The sequence below is a fragment of the Pollicipes pollicipes genome, unplaced genomic scaffold (genome assembly GCF_011947565.3).
Source record: "Pollicipes pollicipes isolate AB1234 unplaced genomic scaffold, Ppol_2.1 Scaffold_5110;HRSCAF=6035_pilon_pilon_pilon, whole genome shotgun sequence".
NCBI lineage: Eukaryota > Metazoa > Arthropoda > Thecostraca > Pollicipedomorpha > Pollicipedidae > Pollicipes > Pollicipes pollicipes.
The window spans coordinates 177,493-204,970 of NW_023596617.1; the positions used below are offsets into that span (position 1 = coordinate 177,493).

Here is a 27,478-nt window from a genome sequence, read left to right on the forward strand (position 1 = left end):
CGCACCTGGGCGGCGGGCTACCGGCGGCCGGCGGCGGGGCGCGCAGTACGCCGCCGGCCTGCGCTCGCCGAGATGCGCCGTCGCGACCCGCGCCAGCCCCTCTTCGAACTGCTGGGAGCCCGGCTGAGGCAGCGCCACGACCTCGGCGAGGAGCACGGAATGGAGGTTGGAAGCGAGGACGGAGTGGAGGATGGAAGCGAGGACGGAGTGGAGGATGGAAGCGAGGACGAAGCGCGGCGCAGTGAAGAGAAGGCGAGCGCGGGCGATGGGCACGGGATCGTGGAGAGAGGCGACTGTGTCGCCTTTGTCGAGCGTAGTGACGAGCGTCCTGGGAGTGAACTCGTGGCTTCCGATTTGACCGCGGCGAGTGACGTTCCCGGACACTCTGAGGTCTCAGCTGCTGTGTCCCCGCGCCTTCCTGAGAACAAAGAATGCAGCCGTGAGGAGACGGACTCGGAGTCGCCGGCCAGAAGCTGTCCGGACGGTCCGTCGCAGTGTGACGTCAGCGTCACTGCCACAGCTGGGAGCTCCGCAGCGAGCCCAGTCGCAGCGGTGGGGCCGGTGTCCGGTGCTGACGACAGGCAGTATGTCACGTCCGGGTCCGACGGGGTCCGAAAGGAGCCGGCAGCGTCGTCTCCCGCCAGTGATGATGGGTCGGCAGCGGTGCAACCTAGCTCGGTGTCACGTGCTGCCGGCTGGGCTGGGTCCCAGTCGCGGACGAGCCGTCAGCCGCTCCTGCGCTCGAGCAGCGTGTCATCCACGGGCTCGTTCAGCCGCGAGCAATACGAGCAGGCGCAACTGTTCCCCACCAACAAGGTGGCCGGTAGATGGCGCCCCGAGCAGCGTACCGGTAAGTATAGATGGCGCTACCATCGTCCGCAGATGGCGTGACTGATGATCTCCCGGCAAGGGCGTGGAGAGACGTCCATCTTGGTTCGAGGACGCCAGGCTCTGCGTTTTCCCAGCCCGAATTTACTATCAGATGTGGTTTGCTGTCTGTCAATGAGCGACCGCCACAGTGCCACCAGCGGCGTCACAGCTCAGGCTGGCTTCGCCGCCCGTCGCGGGGCTTCCAGCTGGACTGAGGCCGACCCTGCCGCCTGTCACGTGACCCGGCATGCCGTGGGCGCCGGCGGGGCTGACCCATGACCAGTATAGGTCGCAGGTCGCAGGGTGGGGGAGTGCGCCGTGGAAGTGGCCCGAAACGACCGAGTGATAAACGAGGCCGGTGGAGGCAGGAGAGAGTGGGAATTAGACTAAGTGATGGCGTTTACGGTTGTCCGAGTTTCGCTGGCGAGGCTAACGGTCGCTGTCCAAGATGTCGTGGCTTGGAATGAAGCAGGTAGAGTGAGGTGCTATTTGTCTGATGACCTCCAGCAGATGGCACTGTACGTAACATGGTTTCAAAGGCATTTTTCTGTAGTTTGGAAGTAACATGATGTGCGCAAACGGGGTTTTAAGAGTGTCCGCTTAGTTGCGATCCACTTACGCGCCGTTTTTATATCATTTTTGTGTCGATGCGTAAGTGATGGCCTGAATTATGTACCTTTTGACCATTCTTATCCTTTTTGTTGCGACTCCGATGCAGAATTAACAGACCGAAGGCTCACGAACAGTAGGTCATCCAGTAGCCATCCATTGGTAACATCCTTCAGCCACGAAGGTAAGCGGGAAGGAAAGCACCCCAACGGTCTGTCAAACGACTTCCATGTCGTATGGGCTGTAATTTTTGCTTCTGTTAATCATATTTTATGAACTGTGATTGAAGTGTTCCCAGTCTTGCACATGCAGGGGCCTACTGGGTTCACATGCACGTATCTTGAAATGGTGTCCTCATGGTCACTTAAAGCCGGTTAAAGGCTGGACGAAAGAAGAAACCCGACCATCAGAGGCGCCTGCTCCGTAACGACTCACTCGCTAGGCACAGTCGCAGTAAGGGTTAATGTCCCCGGCCGCCTGCCTGGGCGCTGTTGCGCCTGTACTGACACCTGCCGGCGTCGCGCAAAAACTCCCGACAATCGGCTGCGGCCAGCGCGAGACGTGCCGGGTTCTCGGCGCTTGTGGCGAGCCCGATCGAGGGACTTTCGCTCGGGAGCCGCGCTCCACGAGCGGCCGCCAATGCCGCCGCACACCGGGCCGGTATTGTCCCGCGCCGTTTTCGCCTGGCCCAGCCGGGTGCCAAATAGTTGTACTCAGGTATCAATTAGCCGTCTGTCGGCGCGCCATGTGGCGGCTGACGCGCGAGCTCTTGCTCCACTTCGCCGTCGCGGCGGCGGCGGCGCCGGCGCCGCAGTCTGCGCCGCGGAGTCCACGACGACGCAGCGCCGCTCTCGGTGTCCGCCGACGGCACGCACCATGCGCACCGCCAGTCTGCCGAACCTCAGTCGCGAGACGGAAGAGCTCCGGCTGCCCAACGGCGTCGTCATCGTCTTCTCGCACCTGCTCGGTACGTGGCCGGGGCGGGAGGCGCGTCATGGGCCGACGTCCGGCCACGGCCACCGCCGCCGCCGGCACGGACGGGGCGTGTCGCCCCAATGTGGGCGGCGTTAATGAGCCCTCGCGTCTGCGGCGAGGTGTGGAGTGTTGCGAAGGCGCTGATGTTCTCTGCAGTATTTACCGTGGCCATGGTGGCTAGGACGGAGGTCCGGCGTCCGCTGGCTGGTGGGCGTGTTCAGCAGTGGTTTCCTCGGTCGTGGGTACTCGGATGCTCGACTCGGTGTTGGGCGAGGACACGTTTCGATTATTCTATCGTTTGATGATCGAGGGTGTATCGTTTCATGGTCGAAGATCGTTCTGAGGGCCTTTTGAGGCCTAGGGTTCGCTCGGCCTACGTTCTGCTTCGTCTCCGCTTTTGATGGCTGTTGAGTCGGAGGGTGCGAGATCTGTATGAGTGGACTGCCTGGAGTTGATCTCATCAGATTCTTAGGGCTGGTGATGTCTTGCCAAAGCAGTTGGAATGGTGGACAGAAGCTAAACCTGAAAGCGTAAGGCCCAATGACCAAGCCTAAGCCTGGGGGTAAACCTGCCAGAAACTTATTCTATTCGTCGGGAGGGGCGGGGGAAGGCCAATGCCGCGGGAAACTGTTGCCACAAGCTGTACGGGAAACGGCGTCCTTTCTGCCTCTCTTCCCGGGTGCGTTCCGGCCGGTCGAGGTGGGCTATAGTGAGGAAAAATTTGCGACTTTCATTGTTAATGTCACTCCTTGAGGAGCAATCAGCTCAGCAGAGAATATCGTAATGCGCTGTTGAAATAAACAGCAAGCCGCTGATGAAACCATGTGATTTATCGTATTTCCCTCTGTAGATACAAACACGTTCCGTAGGTGCTTACAAACGCGGTGAACAATGCGTTTGCACGGTTGGCTTTAGTATTGACAAGTTGTTGCGGAATAGATCCCTACATCTCTGCAAAACGCGACAGGCTCCGGCCTATTCCTACCTCTCATGCCGAATCATGCCACGACGGTTTTGGCCGCGATTCCGTCAGCTTGGAGTCCCGAGCCGCGTTGCTAGCGTGGCCGTGTCGGCACCAGTGCGGCTTCCCAGGACGCGGCCATCGTCACGTCCTTCGCCAGCTATCCGTCTTCTCCAGCCTACTCTCACTGTGCCACTGGCCTGTCGGCGCCCGGCATCTGTTGCTCTGCTGCTGCCGACGCAGCCGACGAAACCTCGAGCCTTTTAATGAACTTTTTCCTTCTGTCGTTAGATCTCTCCGCGGGCTGTGTTTGGTGGGCCACCTGCGCGCGCGCCGGGCCGTCGGCTGACACAGTTCGCTCGCGGCACGGCCGAGAGCGCATAGCGCTCGCCGCTCAATCAAACTCCGATCATGACGTTACCGTTGTCCGCCTGACCTATCAGCGGAGCTGCCGGCCGCCCTCCGCTGCCGCTATTATCACCGCAAACGACCGGAAAGGACGGCGTATCGATGTCAGCATGGTCGGTCATGCTGCCACGGGCGGGATGGTGGGAGTGGTCGGTCAGCTACGAGGCACTGGGCCAGGTACGAGGCTGCACGTCTGGGAAACCAGAGGTACAGGGTTCGATTTCTCGCGGTGTCCGCCCTTCCTGCCAGGGTAAGAGACAGGCGACGCCATATAGCCGCAGCAGCTGAGTGTGTCGTAAAGCTCCAATGGCCACGAGGTGCTGGTGTTTCTGCCTCTTTTGTGCAGGACTCGCGAGCAAAAGGTTTTGGGTTCGATTCCCGCTGTAAGAAACTTCGGTCGCGGTATCCAGGTTTCCTTAAGCAGTGGTAATGGCTTGAGCTGTCAAACGCATCAATAGATAACTCGGGAGGCCGCGGTCTGTCGCCGTCGGATGCCGGGCTCCGAGCTGCCGTGGTGTGCGCCGCGGCCGCCGGGCGGCGCCAGCGTCGCGCCGCTGCCGGCCGCCGTCGCCGCCGGCAGTCGTCGCTTGGTGTTTGGGAGGTGACCGGCGGCGCGCGCGCCGTCCGCTCCAGCCGCGTCATGTTCCGGCGCGGCAGCGGTGACGACATGATGGCGCAGATGCGCGAGAGTCTGGTGCGCGAGCTGAAGAGCGTGCACCGCTCCACCAGCATGCGCGTCCGCGGCAGGAAAGGTAGATGGCGCGCTTGTCCGGCGCATTTATGCTTCTTTTGTGTGGTAGTTTCCGAGGGCTGTTCGGGGTTTTCGTGTTTCCGGCATTGCTTGTGAGTTCTTAGGTATTGGCTCCTTTCGTCACTCGCTGTTTGTCATGAGCTGTAGATCGACTCAGACGGTTCTGGTAGCATCGTGACCGTGTACGTCAATGTTGTTAGACATATATTGCGTACTTTGGAACCCTTGGGATATGTTTCACGGAACTGTCAGTAGGAAACAATGGGTGTGTCGTGTTCCGCCGCATCGTGACTCAGAACAAAGCACCGTTTATGAAGCTCGGCAGCATCTGCATGTTGGCCGATGACAGCGGTCTGTTAAACGGCCGATCAATATACGGGTAATGAACCACTGTTGTGATCTTGAGTGGCCAATTATTTTTAATACCGGTGTTAGGATGACGTCGGTCGGGCTCAGGTGCGATGTCATTGGCGTTTATGGTTGGTGTTTGTCTCGATTGAGGACGAGGTTGAGCCGATTTGGCGCTGGGATTCAGCGGCCCCCCTGTGACTCCCGCCCGGCTCGGCTTTACTGCGGGCCTCGCCTAGCTTGCTCACCGGCAGTGCGGCTCGGTGTTGGATTTATTAAATCAGCTGTGATGGCCTCATGATCACGATACAAGTCTACATTTATATCAACGTCTTCATGCACGGTATATGCTTTCGGGGGCCTGAGTCCCCCCCCCCCAACGCTGATTTAAGTTGGCCCCCTCAATTCTCCTGTCAGACTTTTAATGATTACGGGCAAAAAGACAAAAATGACCAATGGAATGCAGCCCTGAAGTTCTGGTACAATAGCTTCCTAAGACATCACTATTAGTCTTCTTGTTTTGTGAGTTTTAACCGCATAGTGTCCTATAGGTACCTTATCAGCTTTCGTCAGGCCGATTCCGTAATATGTTATATCAGTCTGAACTTACTGGCAGGCTTTTCACGCGATAACGCATGGATCGGGACAAAGGAGCACCGCAATACAATATGCAGCAGCATTTAAGTAGTAAAAGGTGGCCGGTCGCATTCACCTGTCTTCGCAGTTCGCCATCTATAAACGGGAGTTGCACATAGAAGCAATTTGTTTGTTTCACTTTATTGTATATCACGACTTATTCGTGTACTTGATGTATTGTTAACAGGGGGGTGCAAGATCTTGCAATGGGAGGGGAACTTAACTTGAAAATGGACACAAAGTGAGCGTGCCACAGGCTGATCGAAAAAACAGCATTGGTAATCATTGACATCGAAAACGCAAATTTACGTGACCGCAATCCGGGAGACATCGCGTTCTTGGGGTACGTAAGATCAACCTTATCGGCTAGCCCCCCCCCCCCCCCTCCGAGCCGATGTGAGCAAGTGCCATCCCCCCCGCCATGCTATTACACGATTATAAGAGTAAAAGGAGTGATATCATTTTTGACGCTAGTCAGAGGAACCTATCGAGCGGCTCGACTGACTTTCAACAACATTCCCGCCTAGACTATGCGCGCATTTGTTCGTCCTGCTGTCATATCCGGTTATGGCTGATGCTCACTGCCGGATTAGAGGATCGGTTTATCTGCAACACAGCAATGCAGTGCATTGGGTATATTACTTTTTTTCTCAGCCAGATCGGCGTGTGCACGTGATCCCAGTGACTTCTCTGCAGCTAATTCGTAGCATCTGACCGTGGCTTGTCCAAGGACCTTTTTCTCCCCGGCTTCGCATAATTTTTATTGGCCACGTGATGACATCGAAGTCATTCTCCCGATCCTATCGTCGATTTGTGAACCATTCACCGACGGCCGCCACTGTGGCAGGTGCTGTCAGCGGCCCGGTGCCGTGTTCTCCGTTTTCTCCGGCCCAGCTGTGTTTTAACCCCATTCAAGTGCGCGTCCCAAAGCCGGGCGGCGCGTGTGGCACCGCTCTGGTCAGATGCCGCCTCCGTTAGTAGCGGCGCGGCGGCGTCGCATCTGCCGCTGACGCGCCACTTCCCGGGGCGTTTTGGCCACGGGCGCCCGGCCGCGGTCGGCGCAGATGGTGTTGTTCGGTCAGACCGCTCAGAAAGTAACACGGCTGCCGCGGCGGCCGCACAGCCGGGCGCCGCGGCGGCCAGCCGGGACCAGCCGGCGCCAGCCGCGCCGGCGAAAACTGGCAAAAACGGCCGCGGGCTCGGTCGATTTGGGCGGCAGCACGTGCGGATGTGGCCAGCCTGCCCCTCGTTGTGGTCACCTGCCAGGAGTTGGTGGCGAATTACCATGTCCCTTGCCAGCTGTTGCGTTCAAGCGGGCCGTCGTTAAATGACTTATGGCGGGCATGATCGTACACCCAAGATACGACGCCGTTTGGAGTGGTAGAATGGCGAGGACCAAACAGATGCAGAAAAGGATGTCACAACAATCTGCGCTACCATGCATGAGCCCGGCCTTGGAAATTGATAAAACAGTAGTATTAGCCTTATTCCTCGAAGAAAAACCAGGAGAAAGGGATATAGTTGGGTTGAAAATTCGGCCAAAGGCCTTTATCGAAACAATAGCAGAAGTCAGCTTCGGCTATTGTTTCGATGAAGGCATGTTGTTGCCAAAATATCAACCCAACTATATCTCCATTCTCCTGGTTTTTCTCCGAGGAATGAGGCTAATACCACTGGCTTATCTATGTTATAATAATGTTCCTCGCTAATGCACTGAACAACCTATGATTTTGGAAATGTCATAACGGCACGTTTCCCGTTCGCTTCCATTGCCCCATTGAACTGTTGACGGAATGGATTGTTATCCCGAGCGGCGTCAGTGGAGCTCCTGCGGTGCAAAGGGTCTACTTCGCCACTTTCCTGATGTTCGTGATGTCTGATGGAGTGATCGCCAAGCTAGTGATCACGGCACCAGGGCGACCAGGTCACGACGCTCACGCCGAAGACGTGGACGGCGCGTGCGGTTACGGTCACCGATGGGGTCAGTCAACTGCAGCTGGTCAGGTGACAGCGCTGGCACCGGCTCCGTTCACCGCGTCCAGTTTACTGCTCGCTGTGTCTGCGAAGCTTTGACTCCACGTCTTACTATGAACTCGGTCACTCCTTTTCGTGATATTTCACCATCTGTTCGGTCGGTCGACCATGCCATAGTACCCAGTCAGTCCGACTGAGCATAGCTGGGAATTCTATCGGATCAGCCATGGCATCCCCGGATGAATCGGTCCGGGATGTACTGCATCCAGGACAGTAGCATTCGTCCCACCTACGATACGCTGGATGTGCACCCATTCTGCGGTCATGTCCAATGAGGCACCGTAGCCAAGCATTGCACTTCCTCCCAGCCGTCCTTTGCATGTATTGGTTTGTCTTCGTCACATTTACAAGCTGGGTAGATCCGCGTGAGGCCCATCTTCCTCCGCCGCCCCGTTTATCTCGGCCAGCGCCCGGCGCGGCGGCGGCGGCCGACACCGCTCCAGACCCGTCTCGCCGATCAGGCCGTGAATGAGCGGCGGATCAGTCTCCGTTAGCGGCCGGCCGCCGCATCTGCGCCACTGTCGCGCCCGCGCCGCAGACGCCGCGCGACAGGTGCCGGCCCGGTCCGGTCCGTCTCTCGCCGTGTTAACGCAGCGCTGGTCCGGCTGGCCTGGCTGCGGCGCCCGACCCGCCCCGAAACAGTCCCGGTGCTATGCAGCGGTCCGAAGCAGGTGCAGTTTCGACGTTCTGACGCTGTGATGTAGTCGCGGCGCGGTGATGCAGTCCCGGTGCCGTGATGCAGTCGCGGCGCTGTAATGCAGTTCCGACGCTGTGATGAAGGCTCGGTACTGTAATGCAGTCAAACGCTAGAGTGGTTCCGACGTTCTGACGCTGGGATGCAGTCCCGGCGCTGTGATGCAGTCCCGATACTGTGATGCAGTCCCGGCGCGGTGGTGCAGTCCCGGCGCTGTTGATGCAGTCGCGGCGCTGTAATGCGGTCCCGGCGCTGTAATGAAGGCTCGGTACTGTAATGCAGTCAAACGCTAGAGCGGTTCCGACGTTTCTGACGCTGGGATGCAGAACCGGCGCTGTGGTGCAGTCGTGGTGCTGTGATGCAGTCCCGGTGCTGTCATGTAGTCCCGGTGCTGTCATGCAGTCCGGGCGCTGTGATGGAGGCTCGGTACTGTAATGCAGTCAAACGCTAGGGCGGTTCGGACGTTCTGACGCTGTGATGCAGTACCGGCGCTGGTGATGCAGTCCCGGTGCTGTGATGCAGTCCCAGTACTGTGCAGGCTCACAGATACGGCCCGGGGATGCGTGCAGGGCCGCCGACGCTGAGTGCCTGTAAATTATTCATCGCTGGCGCTTCCTTTAATTTTGGGCTGTTCCACATGGCTACCGGCTGCCTCTTGGGAATAATCACGGTTCAGTCACGGTACACTGATGCAGAAAAGAATACGGAGAAATCAGCGAGCTTATCAGATCCTTGCTTTGCCCATGTTCCGCATGAGAATCTCCAAATCATTGGGCTTCCAAATTCCTTGCTTCACCGGTGATTGATAAGCCAGGCTGTTTTACGCGGACCAGTGTAGTCACCTCGTATGTGGCCTAAACACTTGTCCAAAAGAAGGTAATGACCAGCAGTGGACTGTCATTGAGCCGCTATCCATCGACAATGCATTTCTGGTCGTGCCAGACCGGTGTGCTGATCAGTTCTGGTGTGCAGTCAGTCACGCCCCGTGTTTGGCGGCCTCATGTCACGACTTGGTCGGGTCGAGTTTGACTGCCGAGGGGCGGCGTTCCCCAGCCCCCTGCGGCGGCGGGCGCTGGCGGCTCGGCGCGTCGCCCCATTGTTAGTTATTTCGGTCACCGTCGGCTACCACTGGTCCTTAGCTGTCTCGTTTCGGCGCTGACGGATGTCATTTGATCACTGGGTCACGCCGTTTGAAACGTGGCTAAACTGACTGGTCTTTTGTCTGTCGCTCTTTGGTCCCTAAACCTCTACTTGCTGATCCGCGCACGACTGGGACCTGGGGCTAAACGGGCGGACTTTCCAGCCAATCACGGAACCATACCCCACACGCCCACGCGCTCCTGCTCTCTTGAGGCGACGTTGCGTCGCTAAAAGCCCAGCAGAGTGTCCCGGATGCGAGTCGGAGCGGCACCCGCTGGCGGCGCTCTAATTAGCCTGCAGAAGCGCACGCTCCTTCCGCGTGAGACGGGAAGGCCGGTCGCCGACCGGCACCACCTCCCCGAGCCGCTCGCGTCGGGAGGAGGCGGCGATGAATTCGTAAGGGGCCCGCCGCCGGCACGGCCCGGCACGGCGCGTCGGTGGCGCGTGCCGCGGAGGGGCACCCGCTGTCGACGCACGCGCCGCCGACGGCCGTGTCACCGGCCCAAGGTCGTGCCGCTGCTCCAGGCGGCGCCCGGCTGATGGCTCGCGCGACTTCGGAGTGGAAGGGCATGCCAAGTTGACAGACGTGATGAGGTTCTGGAAGGATGGCAGAGTGATGTCGGGACGGCCCATTTCCGAGGCCTGAAGTTCGGCGGCGGATCCCGCACGCACGGCCTCACGTTCAGTCGTGGGGTGGAAACGTAAAAGCTGATGGGAGCTGTTTCTGGCGGTGCCATCCACGAGAAGGACCGCTACCTTCGTTCTGTTCCGGCCTGTGTAGTGGGCTCGATCCTGTCCACGGCTACTTGTCGTGCAGGTGGTGTGCTATCTGGAATCGGCCTCGGCCCGGAGCGTAGCTAGGTGGCGCACTTTGTTGGTGGTGAGCGGCTCGTCTTCAGCAGTGAGCATGTTGGGTAGTGTTCCCTTTCTGTCGCGACGAATGTCACAACTCAAGCCAGCGTGCTCCTTCCTTTCAGCTTCGAACAAGGCGGACTATGGACTGGAGGACCTGCAGAATCTGAACGTTAAGGACCGCTTCTCGGTGTTCGAGCGCACCAATGAGGACGACCAGGAGAAGGGCCTGGCCTCAGTCGAGGTCAAGCGCTCGCAGAGCATCCTCACCAACAAAATGAAGAGGTACGCCCCGAATATCCGGTACTTGCAGTATGCAATGCCATACCATCTGTGTGGCATTTTGCTCAATTATGCCCGCGATGGGGAAGCCGCACTCTCGTGTTTAGTTCATCATATTCGTTCCTCCGATTACGATGAACCGATGTTTCATTTCGTGTTATGTATCATGTCAGAGATGCTTCTTACTGGTTTTACTGAGTTTGTTCTGAGTTTCTGGTACTGCTCTCTAAATTGACCTGCCGAAGTTTGTCCCCACAGTGTTGCTACGCGTCCCGATCTGCAACCCCCCGTCCGGCGCAATACCAGCGCCGCAGTTCCGCCTGGCGGCCGGCCGCGGCAGCACTAGTGACGTTGCCCGACCACCAGGTTCCAGGAGCGTGACTCGGCGCGGGACGCGGACTCGGCCTCCGGCGCGAGGTCGGCGGACTCTGGCGACGAGCAGCGGCGCGACCCGGACCTGGTTGCGCTCCACCAGCAAGACGCGGCGGCGAGCGGCCCATCAGCTTCTCCGGCCTGGAGACGTGAGAGCCGGTTGCGGAGGGCGGCCGCCGCGAGCCCACGCCCGACGACAAGGGCGAGCAGACCAAGCTGCGGCGGCATGATCTGCGGCGTGAGTGTGGCGGCCGCCGCGCCGGCATGTCCGTCTCGGTGCTGTGTCGACTGACCCGCGGCGCGCTGGGAGGTGTGTGGCAGGGCGGGGCCGGTCACTGAGCACACGCCCGTGAAGCGGCCGCTCTGCTCAGTGAGTGGATGTGGGGGCGGCACATCGACGTGGGACACGGCGTCCCTCTTAATTCATTCGAGATGGTGGTGTGACCATTGGCGACGCCATGGTCCCATCATGAAGCTCATCAGAACCCTGTGCATGTTTGCATTTCCGTTTGGTTGCCGCGTCGTCCGGTGCGCGTGGCTTTGTAGCTCGTGCGCGGCTGCATGCATGCGCCAGCCCGCGCCGGCCGAGCGCCGGGCGTCGAGCGCGCCTGAGCGGCCGCCCCTGCCCGTAGGCGCGCGAACACAAGCGTGGCTTACCGAGGAGGGCCCTGAGGGAGCAGGAGGCCCAGGCCGAGAGCCGACGCTCTCTGGGAGGACCCGATCCTCGTCGTCAGCGTAGTAGAGTACGTCGGGTGCCGCATGACCCACACTCGGTAGACCAGGCTCGCAGGTGTCGCATGGTTGTACGGTGGCGGTGCTGGACCCTCTAAAAGGTCACGGTAGCGGGAACTCGCCCCTATCCGCCGTACTGCTCAATGAGGAGGTGGCGGCAGTCTTTCGTAATATCTGTACAGCGGGCTCCAGAAGCAGGTGCACTACGGCCCACATGCGCGGAGTCTCATGCGGGGGCCGGTGGTGCCGTTCCGTGCAGAAGGCGCGCAGGGTACTTCAACGGCCTGAGCCGTGGTTCGGTGCCTCACCCACAGTATTGGCGCGCGACACCTCGCCTCATTGGCCAGTGTGGTGACCCCGCTGTAACAGCACAGCGTCCTGGAAGCCGGACGTGCTGTAGCTGCAGCAGAGGAGGCTTCTTGGGACGAGCCTTGCTGTAGAGCATCGCTGTGTGGAACCTCATTGACATTTCATGACAAGGACACTTACGATGCTCTTTCCGTCGTCGCTAATAACGATACTTCTTAAACGTGTGACGTGCGCCTCCTGAGGCGGGTGCGGCGCCGGTGCGTGTTATCGCACTGCGTCGTACCACCAGCAGACTAACATAGACGTACTCAGCTGACGCCATGCACGCCGGGTGGGTCTTCAGCTGTGGTGCCCATGTAACACGTGACGGTGCTGGGCTGTCCTGTCTGCAGAACTCTTGGTGAGTACTTGCTGCCAGTGCTTATTCAGTGATGTTGGTTTGTTTGTTGTTGCGTTCTGTTCGCACGCCGTTCATTAGTCATTGGGCGTTCGTAGATGTTTATCTACAGTTAAAAACCTGCTTCAAGCTGGTATATATATATATATATATATATATATATATATATATATATATATACCTCTTCACACAACTCTCTCTCGTGTATTGCTGGCCGAGGATGGCTTATTTTTCCACTCCGTGTAATTGATTTTGAATCCCACCCTGTATCATAGCATCGAATGGTTTGGCGACTATAAGAACTGTGCTTGTCTTCGGCTCGTCTACAACTCGGCTGCGCGCTGCGTTAGTCGCTCCTCGTAAGCGCCTGTCCAGCTGACAGCGCTCGATGGTGGAGCGCTCTCGCCCTCGCTGACCTCGGTGTCCGGACCGACCGCCAGGGCTAACCTGCGGGCCTCATACGAGCGGGCGGTGCAGGAGTCCGGCTCGCCGCGGCCGGCGGGCGGCGCGCGACCACGAGGCCGTGACGCGCCGCAGGGCGGCCCGACATGGCGTCCCGCTTCGAGCGCGGCGACGTGCGGCGTCCGCGGAGACCGACGCCGACGCCGACGCGCCGGCCGTCACGAGAACGGTACGGACGGCTGCGGCGGCGCCAGCGCCAAGCCGGCGGCTGCACACGACACGCAGGGCTCGGCCAGGGTGTGCGCGCAGAACTGCGAGGTGGCGGTTAGTCACTAAGCCCACACGGACGCGGTTAATAAGCTTCAAATCTGGAGTGGGCAGGCACGGTCGACGTCATCGTAACCGGCCCGCGCTATCTAAAGCTGCGTTATCGGTGCCCGTCTACCCCGTCGTCTTGAGGCTCAGACCCTGCACAGCTGCCGTTGAGTGAGTAGCGCTTCGTGTCGTCCTGTGCTCCGCGGGCTGCCTGCGGCGTCACCTGACCGGCCGTGGTCTGGCGTGACTTGTCCCGGCCCCGGCTGACACGCCCGCTCCACCTCGCTGCAGGCGGCAGTCACAACGGCCACTCGCTGGCCCACGACCAGAGCTCGGCGGCAGGAGAGTCAGCCCTCGCCAGCCTGTCGTCGGACGCCGGCGGCAGCGAGCTCGCCAGGGTAAGTGTGCACCGACCGCCCTCCGTCGCTGTGCCGCCCGGCCGGCAGCAGCCCGCGCAGCGCCGGCCCCGCCGCCAACGCACGCGGCCGCTGTCAACTGAGACGTCCTGGTGTCGTCCACCGGCGCGGACACTTGCTGGTGACGGGAGAGTGCGTGCAGTGGAAGCCTCCTGTGTATCGTCTCCGTGTCAATAAGATTCTGCGTTATGAACTTGCGACATGGTTTCTTTTGCACACTCTGCCCTCGCCTGGTGCAGAGATGGCGACGGTGCGCTCGAGGCATGCCGAGAAGTAGGCGGTGGACGGCTGCAGCTTAGGACGTCGCTCGGGCGTGCTCCTCGCCGATAATCCTGACATCGCCCACCGCGTGGTAGCCACCCGCTGCTACCGGCCCGGGTGGCGGCCACCTGTCCACCCGCTGGTACCGTCCCCATGGTGGTCACCTGCCCCCGCCGGTACCGTCCGGGTGGCGGCCACCTGTCCACCCGCTACCGGCCGGTGCGGCCACCTGCCCTTCCGCTGGTACTGTCCGGGTGGCGGCCACCTGTCCACCCGCTGGTACCGTCCCGGTGGTGGCCACCTGCCCACCCGCTGTCCGGCGTCAGCTGGCCCTGGCGCCTTGCAGAACTCCCCGCAGTGTTGGGCCAAGAGGCCCGGCCGGCGCGGCGACGTCGTGGCGCCCAACTCGGCCATCTCCAGTCGGTTCCAGTTCTTCGAGGGTCTACGGCAGGGCGAGCCGCGGCGCGCCCGCTCGTTCAGGGCCACCCCGCCGCGCGCGCACAACGCCAAGGTGCTGACCGGCAGCCACCTCACCGGCGGCGGCGCCGGCTCACTCCTGTCGCTCGCTCGTGGCGTTTTTTTTTCTGACTGCGGCCGTTTTTGCCGCGGCACCCTCTCCGCACACACTTCTGGCCCTTCTGACCGCGAAGCACTTGTTTGCTGTCCGCTGCGTGAAGTTTTGGAGTGCTGTAGTGTTGGTACTTTTATGGCTTCGCCCTCTTGGTCGTGTGGTAAGTTGGCTAGATGCATTCCTCTCGCTAGCTGCCTTTCACAGAAGCTCCAGAAGACACCTCGTCTGCCTTTTTGTAGTCTATCGCTAGTGTCTGTCCCCTCGATGCATGGGGGTAACTGGCCTTTACGACTCGCCAGCAAGCTAATAACCCAACGAGCACTGTCAAATTTGTGACCGCTTCACTCCCGTTGGATGAAACACGTGTATATAGAGAGCCATCCAAAATCAGCCGCGCAGTTCTGTGCAGTGAGTGTCAAGTGGGGCGTGTACCGAAGCGTGCCATAGACTTGCCGCTCCTTAGCAGAGGCCTATCCTGCCGCTGGCAGAACCGCTGTGCTATCGGCATTATATCAGCTGCTGCGATTAGCGGGCCGCTAAGCCTCCGATAGCGCCGCCGTTTCTGGTACTGTGGGCGCGGTGCACCAGGACTGCCGGTCTGTCGTGTACACCGGCCCGCGGCCTGGCCGGTCGGCCGGCGGACCGCGTCACCTGCGCTGACCGCTGACCTGTGCTGACCGCTGACCACAGACCTGTGCTGACCACTGGCCTCTGTTGACCGCTTCACCTGCGCTGACCGCTGACCTGTACTGACCGCTGACCACAGACCTGTGCTGACCACTGACCTCTGTTGACCGCTTCACCTGCGCTGACCGCTGATGTACTGACCGCTGACCACGACCTGTGCTGACCGCTGACCTGTGTTGACGCTGTCTGCTGACCTGTACTGACCGCTGATCTGTGCTGACCGCTGATCTGTGTTGACCTGTGCTGATCGCTGACCTGTGCTGACCACTGACCTCTGTTGACCGCTGATCTGTGTGACCTGTGCTGACCGCTGACCTGTACGGACGCAGGGGGACTCGCCGGACGGTCAGGCCGTCATGGAGGCCCCGGTCGCCGACCCGGAGCTGCTGCACAGCGACACCACCAAACGCATGCTGAGCAAGTTCAAGCAGATGGAGCAGAGCACCGGCAACACAGATGAAGGTATGTCGAGCTGGGGTTGGCTCTGTCGAGGGACTCGCATGAGTCTGACAGCGCTTTTGAGGGTTAGCACAGATAATCTGGGTTTTTAGATGCATCTGTAGTGTAAAACGAAAAAGAATATGATAATTCGCACTGCTTGCTATTGTTACTGGTGTTGTTATGGTCTGTCATGACTTTTCTGTTTTCAATGCGTTAAGATCGCTTCTCGGTTGGTTGTACCGTGTCAGCACCATTTGAAACGACAGCCAGCCTTCTGTTCTCAACGCAGCTAAGGAAAACGAAGTCAAAACAGTTCAGGAGCGTGTCCAGGCTTTCATGGGCCTGCAGAACAAAAAGAAAAGAGTCGCTCCAAAGCCGGCCAGAGATACGAAAAAGCCTTTTGAACCTGGTAGATCAATTCACATACGGTTCCTCTAGTTTGCTTGGCTCTTTAGTTGGTCAGTGTATCCTTCGCCCGCACCCGCTTGGAGAGTAAGCATGCTTATGCAGCTGAAGGTATGGCCCCCACTATCTGAACCTGATTTGCGGTGCCCTGAATGTTACGCGTCGCTTGTTACAGTTCTGTGGCTTGTGAGATCGGCCACTCAGCGAAATGCAAGTGTCTCAAACTTTGCGTATGCTTGATTTCTACCGTGGGCATTGATTGTAAAAGCCTCGCGGCATCATAAGCAGGAGATATTTCTAAATGCATGGCGTATTTGTTGTGCTTCCTGGCATCGCCTCGCATGTCGTGATTTTGTTCACTTCTGATTGGTTGGTCGCACATGTGACGTCACAGAGCTGAGCCTGAATCGCGAGAAGGCGCACGGTAACGCTCGTCAGATCCTGTCCAAGTTCCGACAGATGGAGGAAGATGCGCATAAGGAAGACCTGCCGGACGGTGAGGCTTCTAAAGACACTGCAGCCCAAGCCGATAAAAGCCGTGGTCGTCCCACAGCAATCTCACATGCATGCGATTTGGTACAGTTTGGCTTGGCACTTTCTCACCGGTGACGTTACTGGTCAAGGTGAAAGCACTCTAAATAAAGCTGATTTGCGGGAATGTCTCTCGTCGTTTTCCATAAAAAACGGATTTCATGGGTTGAATTTGTGTGTACCGTGTTTGTGCGAATGGCTGGATGTTTACGTGACGGGGAGCAGATTGTTTTCGTGCACGTGTAGCCATGAAGGCTCAAACCGCGTGCTCTTCTCGACCGCCGCTGCCAGCCGCGCACGAGCGTGACAGTGTTGTGCGCGGCGCAGGCCCGCGCCCGCTCAAGTCGTTCACGCCACCGCCGGAGGAGCCGGCCGAGCCAGAGAACGCGGCTGAGGACAGCGAGGAGGAGCCGGAGGACCCCGACATCATCCGTGCCAGTCACAAGGTGCCCGACGAGTTTCTCAACAAGGTGAGATAGCGTCTGTAGTTAGGGAATTTCGGAGGGGGGGGGGAAGCCACCTCGCAGGCGGGTGGGTCGGCCGCAACAGAGGTTGTGGTCGCGAAGAATGCGTTACATGCAGGCATGCAGGAATATAGGTACGTGACCAGTGGAATGTGGGGTTGTACGCGATCTCCGCTTTCTTTTGGAAATCATGGCAGCTATTGATGATATATGTCGTTGTGTTGGGCTTACCCGTAAGACGATCAAAGCCGACGCACTCTAATTCTGAGCTCGCGTCAATGCCCGAGTCAGTCGCCGCGGCGACGCCCGTACCCCTAATCTCCCCCCCCCCCCCTGTTCCGTAAGGCCGCCCTGATCTCCCTCCCGCCGGCAGCGCACGGACCAGGCTCGCTCGCTGCGGGACAAGTTCGAGAGCTGGGGCCCGCCGGCCGGCCGCGACGACAAGTTCACTGTGGAGGACGATTGTCGGCCCAGTCTCGAGATCACGCGCAGTCTGCGCGCCAAGTTTGAGTCGCTGAACGAGCCGCAGAAGCCGGCTGAGAAGACGCAGCACCGGGCCAGCCGCTTCATCGTGAGTGGTCGCCGGCGCCAGCAGGCGGGCGGGTGGGTCACACGCGGGAGACAGCCCTCCGTCTGTGTCACCGGTGTTTTGGCAGTGACATGCGCCTCTTGTACTCGCTGCTTCCTCGCTTTTGTGGTGTGTTTCCGTGCCTTTGGCTGAGCGGCGGTCCTCCCCGACATGTGGCGGTCTGATGGGCTGCGGAGTCAGGCTGGGGATAGGCGTGGGACAAACCGGAGCAGACCTGCCCCCCCCCCCCCACACACACATTACCGCGGGCAGGCTGATGATAGTCAGTCATGGGAATACTGGCACCGGTGCGAATTTCAAGCATGTGGCGGGCGGCGGGCATTCCAAGGGGCTGATCGATGTACAACGACAGCGGCCGCGGACGGCGATCTCCTGATCTGACTGGCCTGATCTGGCTGTGGCCACTCGCCAACCGACTGTGTCCGAACCGCGCCACCCGTCGTCGTGCCTAGCGAACCGATCCGTGCTCCCCTGGTCTTGAAAAGCCATCCAAATGCACGTTAGCGAATCCTTCCAAATCGTGAAGATCTGCTGCTCGCTACAAAGCCAGGACAGAGACTGACGTGGCAGAGGCTAGGTGCGGGTGCTGGCTCGTCGGACGGTGCCGGGTTTGCAGTCGGTTGCAGTCGTGCCGGGGCTGTAGTCGCTCAGTCGGACGGTGCCGGGGTTGCAGGCGGCCGGCGCCGCTGCGTGCTGGGCTTTGCGCTGTATTGCCTGGCACTGATCGTCACCTGAGGAGCAGCGGGCCGGGCCGCCAGCGGTCAGCCCTGTGGGGCGTCACCCGGCCTGGGCGTCAGCTTCCCACGTGACGTGCTCTAGTCGTGTGTGTCGGTGTGCTCTGTGTCATTCCAGAAAGCCCCGTGGACCGGAGTCGCCACTGGATTAGCGATTAATAGGCGTTTACTAATACGCCTGCTCGTCTCACAGCTGTACAGTGCGGTGGCTAACCGTAGGTGGCGGTAGCAGGACGGGACTGTCTAACGCTTGAAATAATCCACGCCGCCGTGTGTAAATTGCTATATAGACGCGTGCAGTTAAAATGATATGCGGTATGATTGGTATTAACCGTAACAATATCGTGGTTGTGTTTGGAGTGTTGTAGTGACCGGCGCTTTGGGTCTTGCGATGACTAAGCGCGATACAATTGTAACCGACGCCAGGTCAGTCTCATATTTGATAAAAACACCATTTTGCACAACTCGCTCCCAGCATTCCACCCTGAGTTTTCAAGTATTTTCTTCCCAAGAGCTGTCATGCAGACTGTCTGAAATGACTCTGAAGTGTCACGTCAAACAAGTATACCGCACTTCTGTAGGGCTGACGTTGAGGCCAGCACGTTGCAAAAAGTTACAGAATAAAGAGCTAATGTTAGCAAACAAAAAGTCGTCGGGACAAAATACCGTACGGTCTATCTACGTATATATATATATATATATATATATATATATATATATATATATATATATATATATATATATATATATATATATATATATCAACTTATTTATTTAAAACAATATTCTGTGTGAATAACTGCAAACTATTCAGATAGTTGTATAATTAGTGTTCAAGATGTGTCCTAAGAGTTGTGATTGATTCGCCATTTATATCCTTCGTTCAAACCTTCGCTTCGACGGACGACCCTGACCCGGCTTGCAGTGGCGCGAGCGCCCCCTGCCGGCGCCCCTCCGCTGGGCTGACCCGGTCTGTTGGCCCCCCAGTGAACGCCGCACGCCGCTCCCGCGCGGCCGCCGCCGCAGCGCGCCCCACCGGCGTCCGCTCCGACTGTTGGACGCGCCGCCAGGGCGCGCTGCGGGCGTAGATGACGGGATGTCGGACGGCGCTTGGCGTGGGACCAAACTGTGCAGACGCGGACGCTGCGAGTGTTGTTCGAGTGTTGTGTGTCGTTGTGTGGAAGCGAGACGGTTAAACATGTTCATGGTTGTTGCGCGCTACGATAAGCCGCTAATATCGCTGCGCCTCTCTTCGCGTTCGCGCTTTCTGGCACTTTCGCAACTGGACACAGCGCCATCTGTAAATGCGTGCCTTTCTAATACAACATATCTGCACATTCCTTGCACTCTCGACAGCTTTCTGACAACTGCACGACAGATTTCCAGACAGACGGGGACGGGTAACAGACAAGTAAGTTGTTTCTGAGCGCGCCTCCCGCATGCTCTAACCCTTCACCCGACACCTGTAGCCGTAGCCCTCAGCTTGTTTCAGACTGGTGACACGTGACCGTACCGCCGAGTACGCACGTGGTCACGTGACGCGCGGGCCGGTGGCATGAGCTCGAGGCCCATCCGCCCTGTTGGCTCTGACTCAGCTGTTAGCTAACTACGGTACTAGAATTGCCTGCGCTTTCCTGTTGGGCATTTTCAGGTGCGAACGTTCCGTATCGGCGGCTTGCAGCTGAGACGAGCGTTGTGTTCTGCGTTCGTGTGGGTCGTTCTGTCTGCTGGGTGTATCAGGTGTGGTTGTGTCCCCGGTGTTTCAAAACCAAGTGCGTTTTGAGATTCTTGCTGTGCCGTTTGCAAGAACTTTTTTGTTCAATTTGAATCCACCCTCGCCCTTGTGTTCCTGCCGCTTGCGCCCGAGTTGGCGTTCAGCTTCGCGGCTTGATAACCCGTAGCGATACCTGTCATGGTCTTCCCACTTCTTATCAAGAGTGACGTTATTCCCCGCGCCTTTAGTCCGCCCGAGCCCGAATGTCGTTCAGTGATTCGGTGCGACTTCATACCATATATCACATATGATATACATATATCTCTATCTTTCTATATATAATATAACATTCATATATATATATATATATATATATATATATTATTGGTATATATTGTTATTAATATGTATGCATTAAATATGTTGTATATATATATATATATATATATATATATATATATATATGTACAATAATTTCTATATCCGCGCACATTCCTTCCCCGGGAGGGGGTCCTCTGGAAGTCACCTATTTCCCCCTGCAGCTACATCCGTCCCCTCTTCCGTGCATTAGTTGTCAGACCCCACGAGACGTCTCACGTTCTACCCTCGTGACTTCTGGCGCTGACACCCGGCGGCGTCCCCAGATGGAGCCGAATCAGGCGGCTGAGATGTGCGACGCCTGCAACAAACGCGTCTACGCCATGGAGCGGCTCGAGGTCGACAAGCGAATCCTGCACAAGAACTGCTTCCGCTGTTCAAAGTGCAACTGCGTGCTGAGGTAGGGCCGGCGGTGGCGGTGGCATGTACGGATGTAATGCTGGGTTTGGAGCGCCGCGCGGGCGCGTGGTGGATCGCGACTTTATGAGGGACTCAGTTGAGACACGTCTCTATAACAAAGTACGCCGCAAGTTGTGTGCGAAGTGCGCAGGACGAACGAACGGGCGCTGACGCAAGTCAGTGCGGTATGCGTGACATATAATGGCGCGGTTCATACGGTGCGCGCGAAATTTCTGGCGCGCTTTGTCGTCTTCAGGGGCAGTAGTTGGAGCACTGGGCTTTGGTTTGCTGACCGCGTCTGTCCTCATTTCAGAATGGACACCTACACATTTAATGCAGGGAAACTATTTTGCACGCCGCACTTCAAGCAGATGTTCAAGACCAAGGGCAACTACGACGAGGGCTTCGGCCTCGAGTCGCGGACGAAGCACTGGAGCAGCAGCACACGGACCACTCGGCCAGCAACGGCACCAATGGCGCCGCACCGCGGCCGGGCAACGCACCAGCCGAGACGAACGGCGGCAGCCCCGAGCCGCGTGACGCGGACGATAACCTGGAGCCGCCGCAGGAGGAGGAGGAGGAGGGGAGGAGCGGGAGCGGGAGGAGCAGGAGGAGGAGGACGAGGTCATCCTCGCCCGCGACGAGGCCGAGCCGACCGCGGACGTGTTTCAAAAGGTGTACGAGTCGACGGTGGCGGAGAACATGTGATGCGAGCGACGACGAGCGATCATTTATCCGTGCCCGGGTGGATGGCCCGCGCCGACGGCCCCTTTCCGCCTGCGCCGACGCCGCGTGAGAGACTCTGTAGACAACGCTTGCGTTATTTTTTTCTGAGCTGGTGGGCGACGCTCGTCTGGTGCGCGCTTGGACGCCTAGTTTTACTGCGGAGTCGCCGCCGCCGCCGCCGCCGCCGCGTGAGTGCCGAGTCCAAGCCGGACGATCGGGAGAGACGGCGGTGCGGCACTGTGATGATTGTCGCCCGCTGGCCGGCGGGCCACCCGCCTGCTATGAACCGTCGCCGGCGCCCCTGCTATAGTCGCAGTGCCCGCTTCGCCGTTTTAGTTTCGTAGAGAAATTTTATCCGTCTCGCACTTTGTATTTTGTTATTTTAAAGTGCTTTGTATACAATGATTGAGAGCCATTTAAATATAAGTTAAAGTCTTAGTGTGTTGAGTGTGGTGCTCAGTGACCGTTGTCGCCCTTACGTTGTTGAGACGAGAGGACAGAAAATGATCATCGTCATGCGGCGGCCCGGGACAGACAACTATAATCAAACCCGTAGATTATGGCTGTGTGTACTCGAAAGCACTTATGCAGGCCCTTCAGCTTGTAGGACAACAAAGGCGTCAGATCTTTTGTATGTTGATTTACCTCCGGTCGACGTGCCCCTTTTTGTTCAAATCACCTCGTGACCACAAGGCTAACTGCGGCGGACGTGCACGAAGAGTGATGGCCATAATATGGCCACCAGGGAAAAATGCTTAGAAACATACCCAAATATTGCGACTGGCGCATTCGATGGCGCTCGTACATGCCTGTCAGCTGCCAGCAAAACACACTCCTCCGATTTCTCCTTCGAATCTTTCTCCCGTCGATCCCCGAAAGCGCATCACTCAATGTAGGCCGGCTGGTTGGAGAGGCTGTTTGCAAAAACACGGCGTCCAACTTGAAATACTTTTACTTGTGTCAGGAAGGTGCAACTCTTCTGTAATGACGTCATGCTATTAATGCCATCGGCCGGCAACGCTAATTTTTATTCGGTAACCGTCACCTTTTTTGTTCAAATCATCTTAGCAGTAAAGAACTAACGGCGGCGTGCCGCTGCATGCAGCGATTTCGAGAAAGCAGGGAAAAGCCCGGGAAAGTACTTATGATCAAGCTGAAAAACCGTGGCTTAGTGCGTTCGATAGAAATGGTATCGGAATAATTGCTATGTGAAAATATTTGAAAAACTGGTACTTCTGCGCGGAAGGTGCAATCTCGTAATAACGATGTTATTGTAGAAGCAGTGTCGACCGACATTGAAAATATCGCAATGGCACATAACCTTTTTTGCTCCAATCGTCCTTTGACGGCGCGGAGCTAACGGTGGCCGGCTTGCACATTTAGTGATGACATCCAATCACCCTTTGACGGCGCGGAGCTAACGGTGGCCGGCTTACACATTTAGTGATGACATCCAATCACCCTTTGACAGCGCGGAGCTAACGGTGGCCGGCCTGCACATTTAGTGATGACATCCAATCACCCTTTGACAGCGCGGGGCTAACGGTGGCCGGCCTACATATTTAGTGATGACATCCAATCACCCTTTGACAGCGCGGGGCTAACGGTGGCCGGCCTACATATTTAGTGATGACATCCAATCACCCTTTGACAGCGCAGAGCTAACGGTGGCCGGCCTGCACATTTAGTGATGACGATGGCGGCCCAGGAAAAATGTTTATTTGAAAACTGAGAACTGCCACTGTGTGCATTCGATGGCGCCGGTATAGAGCTATCAGTTGCCAGCAAAACACACGCGTCATATTTTGGTTTTGATTGTATCTGGTCGCCCCGCCGACTGCCAATCACTCAATGCCTGCGGGTCTGAAGGGGCAGCTTGACAGCGCTTTGCCAGCGGCGGCCAGCTTGTACGTAGACTGATGGTCATAACACGGCTGCTCGTGAGAATATCTGAGATTCAACCCGAAGGTTGCCGTTGGGTATACTCGATGACACTGGTAAAGGTCCGTCACCAGCCAGCACAACGCACGCGTCGAATTTTTGTTTCGATTGTATTCGCTTGACCTACGACAGCGTATCACTCAATGAATGCGTGTTGGCAGTAGACATGTCGTCCGGCAACTAGCAACAGATGCCTCGTCCAATTTGAAATAACGTTATTTTTAAAGGGAGAGGCATCCTCGCGCAAACGACGTTCTTGTGGGAGTACTGTCGGCCGGTTATGTAAACCTCGCATCAGCGGGGAAAAACCCCGATCACCGCTGCGCGGCGGCCCAGCGAACTGTCTGCCCATCAGGCGCTGGGTGCGAGATTATGTAACCCTCCCTCAGACAGGTAACGATGCGACACTCTAAGGATTTTTGAGGATGCCTCTCCGGCTTGTTGTACAGTCGTGCCCAAACTTTCAATAGCCCATAGACATCAAATTGCGTGTGTTTTGACAACAGAAGCGTTTTCCTAGCTTTTCTGGTTCCGGATTACCGCCGGTTTTTTGGGAACAATGCATGGCGATCTACGGCGGCGCGGGCGACCGGAGATGAAAAAGCTCACTGCTAGCTGTTGATGTATTTCAAGTCGAAATGACTGCTCTAGACAGCACGACTTCTCTGTTCAGTACATATGTTCCTTAATACGTCACTGTTGGACTGTCACCGTACCTTGCAAACATTTATTGAGAACCAATTAACGGCCGTCATATCTGGACATCGTGCGAACGAACGTCAAATATGAACGCCTCGACAATGATATTTCCACGGCCTTGATCGGCGCATGACAAACGGAATGACAGGATTTTAATGACGTTATCATGAGGGCTGTGAAATGCACCGAATGATTTTCAAGATGGCTTTTGCTGTTCAAAACCCCATACAAATGTGGAACACTCACTTCCACTGAACCATATGTCATAAATATATCATAACACACAAAAATAGACACAACTGTACTCATAATTGAACAAGGAACACGCCTACTTTAGTTTCGTCTCACCAGGAGGCATGGTGACACAAAACTGATGTACGACGTGTGAAAAGAACGCACTTTTGAACGATGTTGTAAAGCTGAAAAGTACGATTTTTTGGATAAATTGACCTTTGATCTGATATGATGTAGTCAATGACAGATCTAACAACATGACAACTAGTATTAATCACGAGATCTCGTCGAGACCAATCCACTGATGTTTTCCACTCAACTTTTAGGGAACGCCAGGGGGTCGCATCGCCGTTCGCCTTCCCACACGGCGAAATCGGAGATATATGAAAAACGGCCAACCGGAGCGGCCAGTTAACAACCCGGCTGACATCATTTCTGCGCTGGAGCGCTCAGTGCGAGAGCTCCCTCGAGCCGGCTGCGTGACAAAGGTGTTTGCGTTCCTTTGGGCGACTATGGCGCTAGAAACTACAGCGGAGCTGGAAATCGTTGGTGGTTTGGAGTCCTTCATGCACGGTGAACACATCACTAGCCGTTTCTAATACATCCGCTCTCGCCTTTACGAAACGATAGCTGGTCGGCATCTAATGCGCTTCTGCGCTGTGTCCACCAACACACTGAACCGCCTGCCGAAGCGTGTCTTCATCGTGCTGGTGTAAGCTAGTTTCAGTGCGTCAACAGCTCGATGGGGAGGTCCTCTGTACCGTGTCCGCACTCGCACCCGCGCGTGCCGGCTCGTGGCTACGCGGCAGTGGTTTGGACCGACGCGCACGGTCTGCATGCACGCTCACGCGTATAGGACGCACACGTGTTTGACACATGCACACATGAAACGTGCCCAAACGCACGTGCATTGTCCAGCATCATGGCCAGCAATATCCCCATGTGGATTCTGAGAGCCCGCTTTTGTGAAAGCGTTTCTTTACCATCCATCGAAAAAGTGGGGGTAAGAGCGCTTTTGGCAGGGTCACGTATGCGAACTACAGATACTGGCTACATCTCTCCGCCCTCGATAGAAGAACGATAGTCTCGGCCGCTCCTGCTGTTCCCTCTATACGAAAAACACGTAATATATTTGATACATTCAGGCGTTCTTCTGCACACCATTTGGTGTCCAACTATCCGATAAAATCAGACCAGACGTCACAGCGCCCCTATCTGGCGTCACCACTGACGTCACAGTGCCTCACACACTATCCGGTGTCCGACTATATGATAAAGTCTGACCAGACGCGTCACCACTGACGTCACGAAGTCCTCCCGCACACACACTTTCCGGTGTCGAACGATAAAACTGACAAGTGAATGACCACTTGTATTGAGTTTGGTGCTGCTGCCTACTCCTGAGCAGGTTTCTAGTCGTCTCTGGCATCATTCGCCTCGCCACCAGACCACCACTGCCAAACATGCCCCAAGCTTTGCTGAACACAAGGGAGGGCGTGGGCTACGCGTGCAGCTGGGAATCGGCAGTTCACAGGATTAGATTGATGCTTTGTAGACTGACACTTCGGTGATTGGTGAATCTGGGCAATTTCAATGACAACGCTAGTGAATTTGCAATGATTTATGGCTTTGGCAAGTGGGAGCGAAACATTGCGAACACACAGCCATTTTGGGTGGATACTGGTCGTAATAAGCATACCTACACATGTCACTTGCGCAGCCTCGGCTTACATTACAGCGTTCTGTTAAGATACATTTCGGGAACGGTGACGGACAGACAAGAAGCTGGGTTGGGGTGGGGTAATATTTAGGTACCGAAATCAAGGCCTTCTGATAGTGCGCACGTCGGCTGCTGCGCCCAGAAAGGCTCAACTCCAGGCTGGACGGACTGGACGGTCCATCGCTTTCTCTTTCACTCACTCTCTCTCTCTCTCTTCTGGAAAACGGGACGACCGCACCGGCCAATGAACCCTGTTTCCCCATAGCTCTGGCACTCGCTGGGCATGCGGCCTCGCTTGTTAGTCGTCGAAACGAACTCCTCGAGTCGCACAGCGATCGTAAAATCAAGCATGTATTGCGTACATGTCTTAAGTACAAAGCGATCTCTGTCAGTATCCAAACACAGACTGCAATCACTCCCGATCACAAAATCAAGCTCTGCTCCGAATTTGCAGCGGCCGGGCGCGATCTCTCAGCGCCCAGTCCGTTGTCCGGGGCCACCTCCCCACGGAGCGCGGTGCGGTACCACGCTGCGGTCCGGGGTCTGTCTGCCCGGCCGGCCGGCGCGGACTGCGGCGCAGCGGCCGGGGCCGATAACCGCGGCGGCCGGCGGGTGATGACGCGTCACGGGGTGCCTCTCCGGTGACTGCATGCGGCTGCACAGGCGAGTTGGGCACGGAGTCAGACACCGCTGGCCGGCCACACCCCCGCGAGTGGAGAGAACGGGCAGCCAGGAAGCCGACCCGTCCCACGCCCGCCGGCCCCAGCCTGGATGCCATTTGAGCTTATTACGTTGTACGATTCCCTCGAATCGCCGCAGGAAGAGCGGTGCGCAGCCGGAAGCATGGTCTGCAGGCTCGCCAATCGCGGCGTCCGGCCGACGGTCGCGCGACGCTACACTGCCATTGAGCATTTATAGCGGCCGCGGCCGGACGCCACTAAACACTACACAAAACACGAGACGCGATCATGTACAATTATCACGCGGGCGGCGGTCGGGCCGCAAAAGTATCATCCAAAACTGTTACCTCAATCGTTGTGGTCCCATGGACATATATCCGCAAGACTAGTGTGGACAACACGCGATGTTATCTCCCACATGGCCATCGACACGTCCGGTAGGGCCGCGCCGGGTCGTCGGCGGCGCGGGTCGACAGGGCCGTCCTGCCCCGACCCGCGGCCGCCTGGCGCCGCCGCGTCGCGTGCGCCCGGCTCTGACCGGACGCGGCGTCGGTGCGCTCACGTGTTCACGCCCTTTGCGGCCGCTCACGGAGCGTCACCAGTCTTAAAGCGTCGTCAGCCGCGCCCGGCAATGTCTGAACACGAGCGCGAGCGCGAACGCACACACAACCACGGGGCTAATGAAAGGCGGTAACATGACGGTGGGTACAGGAGGCCGGCGGCGGCGCGCCGGCCCGGCCCGTCTCGTGCAGATCTCTGCCACTGCCTGCCTGTCGGCCGCGCGGGCCGCGACGGCCGCTA

The 27,478-nt window shown here is 57.4% G+C and overlaps 1 protein-coding gene and 1 long non-coding RNA gene across 2 annotated transcripts in view; both read left to right on the forward strand.

The window, feature by feature from the left end:
* The window catches only part of LOC119101955 (uncharacterized), a 64,500-nt gene extending 42,658 nt beyond the window's left edge, over positions 1 to 21,842 (forward strand). The window contains exons 9-17 of the mRNA XM_037225350.1: positions 10,404 to 10,563; positions 10,927 to 11,081; positions 13,379 to 13,485; positions 15,352 to 15,484; positions 16,263 to 16,364; positions 16,727 to 16,869; positions 17,237 to 17,434; positions 20,545 to 20,678; positions 20,991 to 21,842. Coding sequence (XP_037081245.1) covers positions 10,404 to 10,563; positions 10,927 to 11,081; positions 13,379 to 13,485; positions 15,352 to 15,484; positions 16,263 to 16,364; positions 16,727 to 16,869; positions 17,237 to 17,434; positions 20,545 to 20,678; positions 20,991 to 21,747 — 1,889 coding nt within the window. The 3' untranslated portion in view covers positions 21,748 to 21,842. The remainder of the gene's footprint in view (positions 1 to 10,403; positions 10,564 to 10,926; positions 11,082 to 13,378; positions 13,486 to 15,351; positions 15,485 to 16,262; positions 16,365 to 16,726; positions 16,870 to 17,236; positions 17,435 to 20,544; positions 20,679 to 20,990) is intronic.
* On the forward strand, positions 17,738 to 19,526 carry LOC119101954 (uncharacterized). Its single transcript, XR_005094632.1, has 2 exons — positions 17,738 to 18,257; positions 19,174 to 19,526. It is a non-coding gene; the product is annotated as an uncharacterized LOC119101954 (long non-coding RNA).
* Positions 21,843 to 27,478: the final 5,636 nt, after the last annotated feature.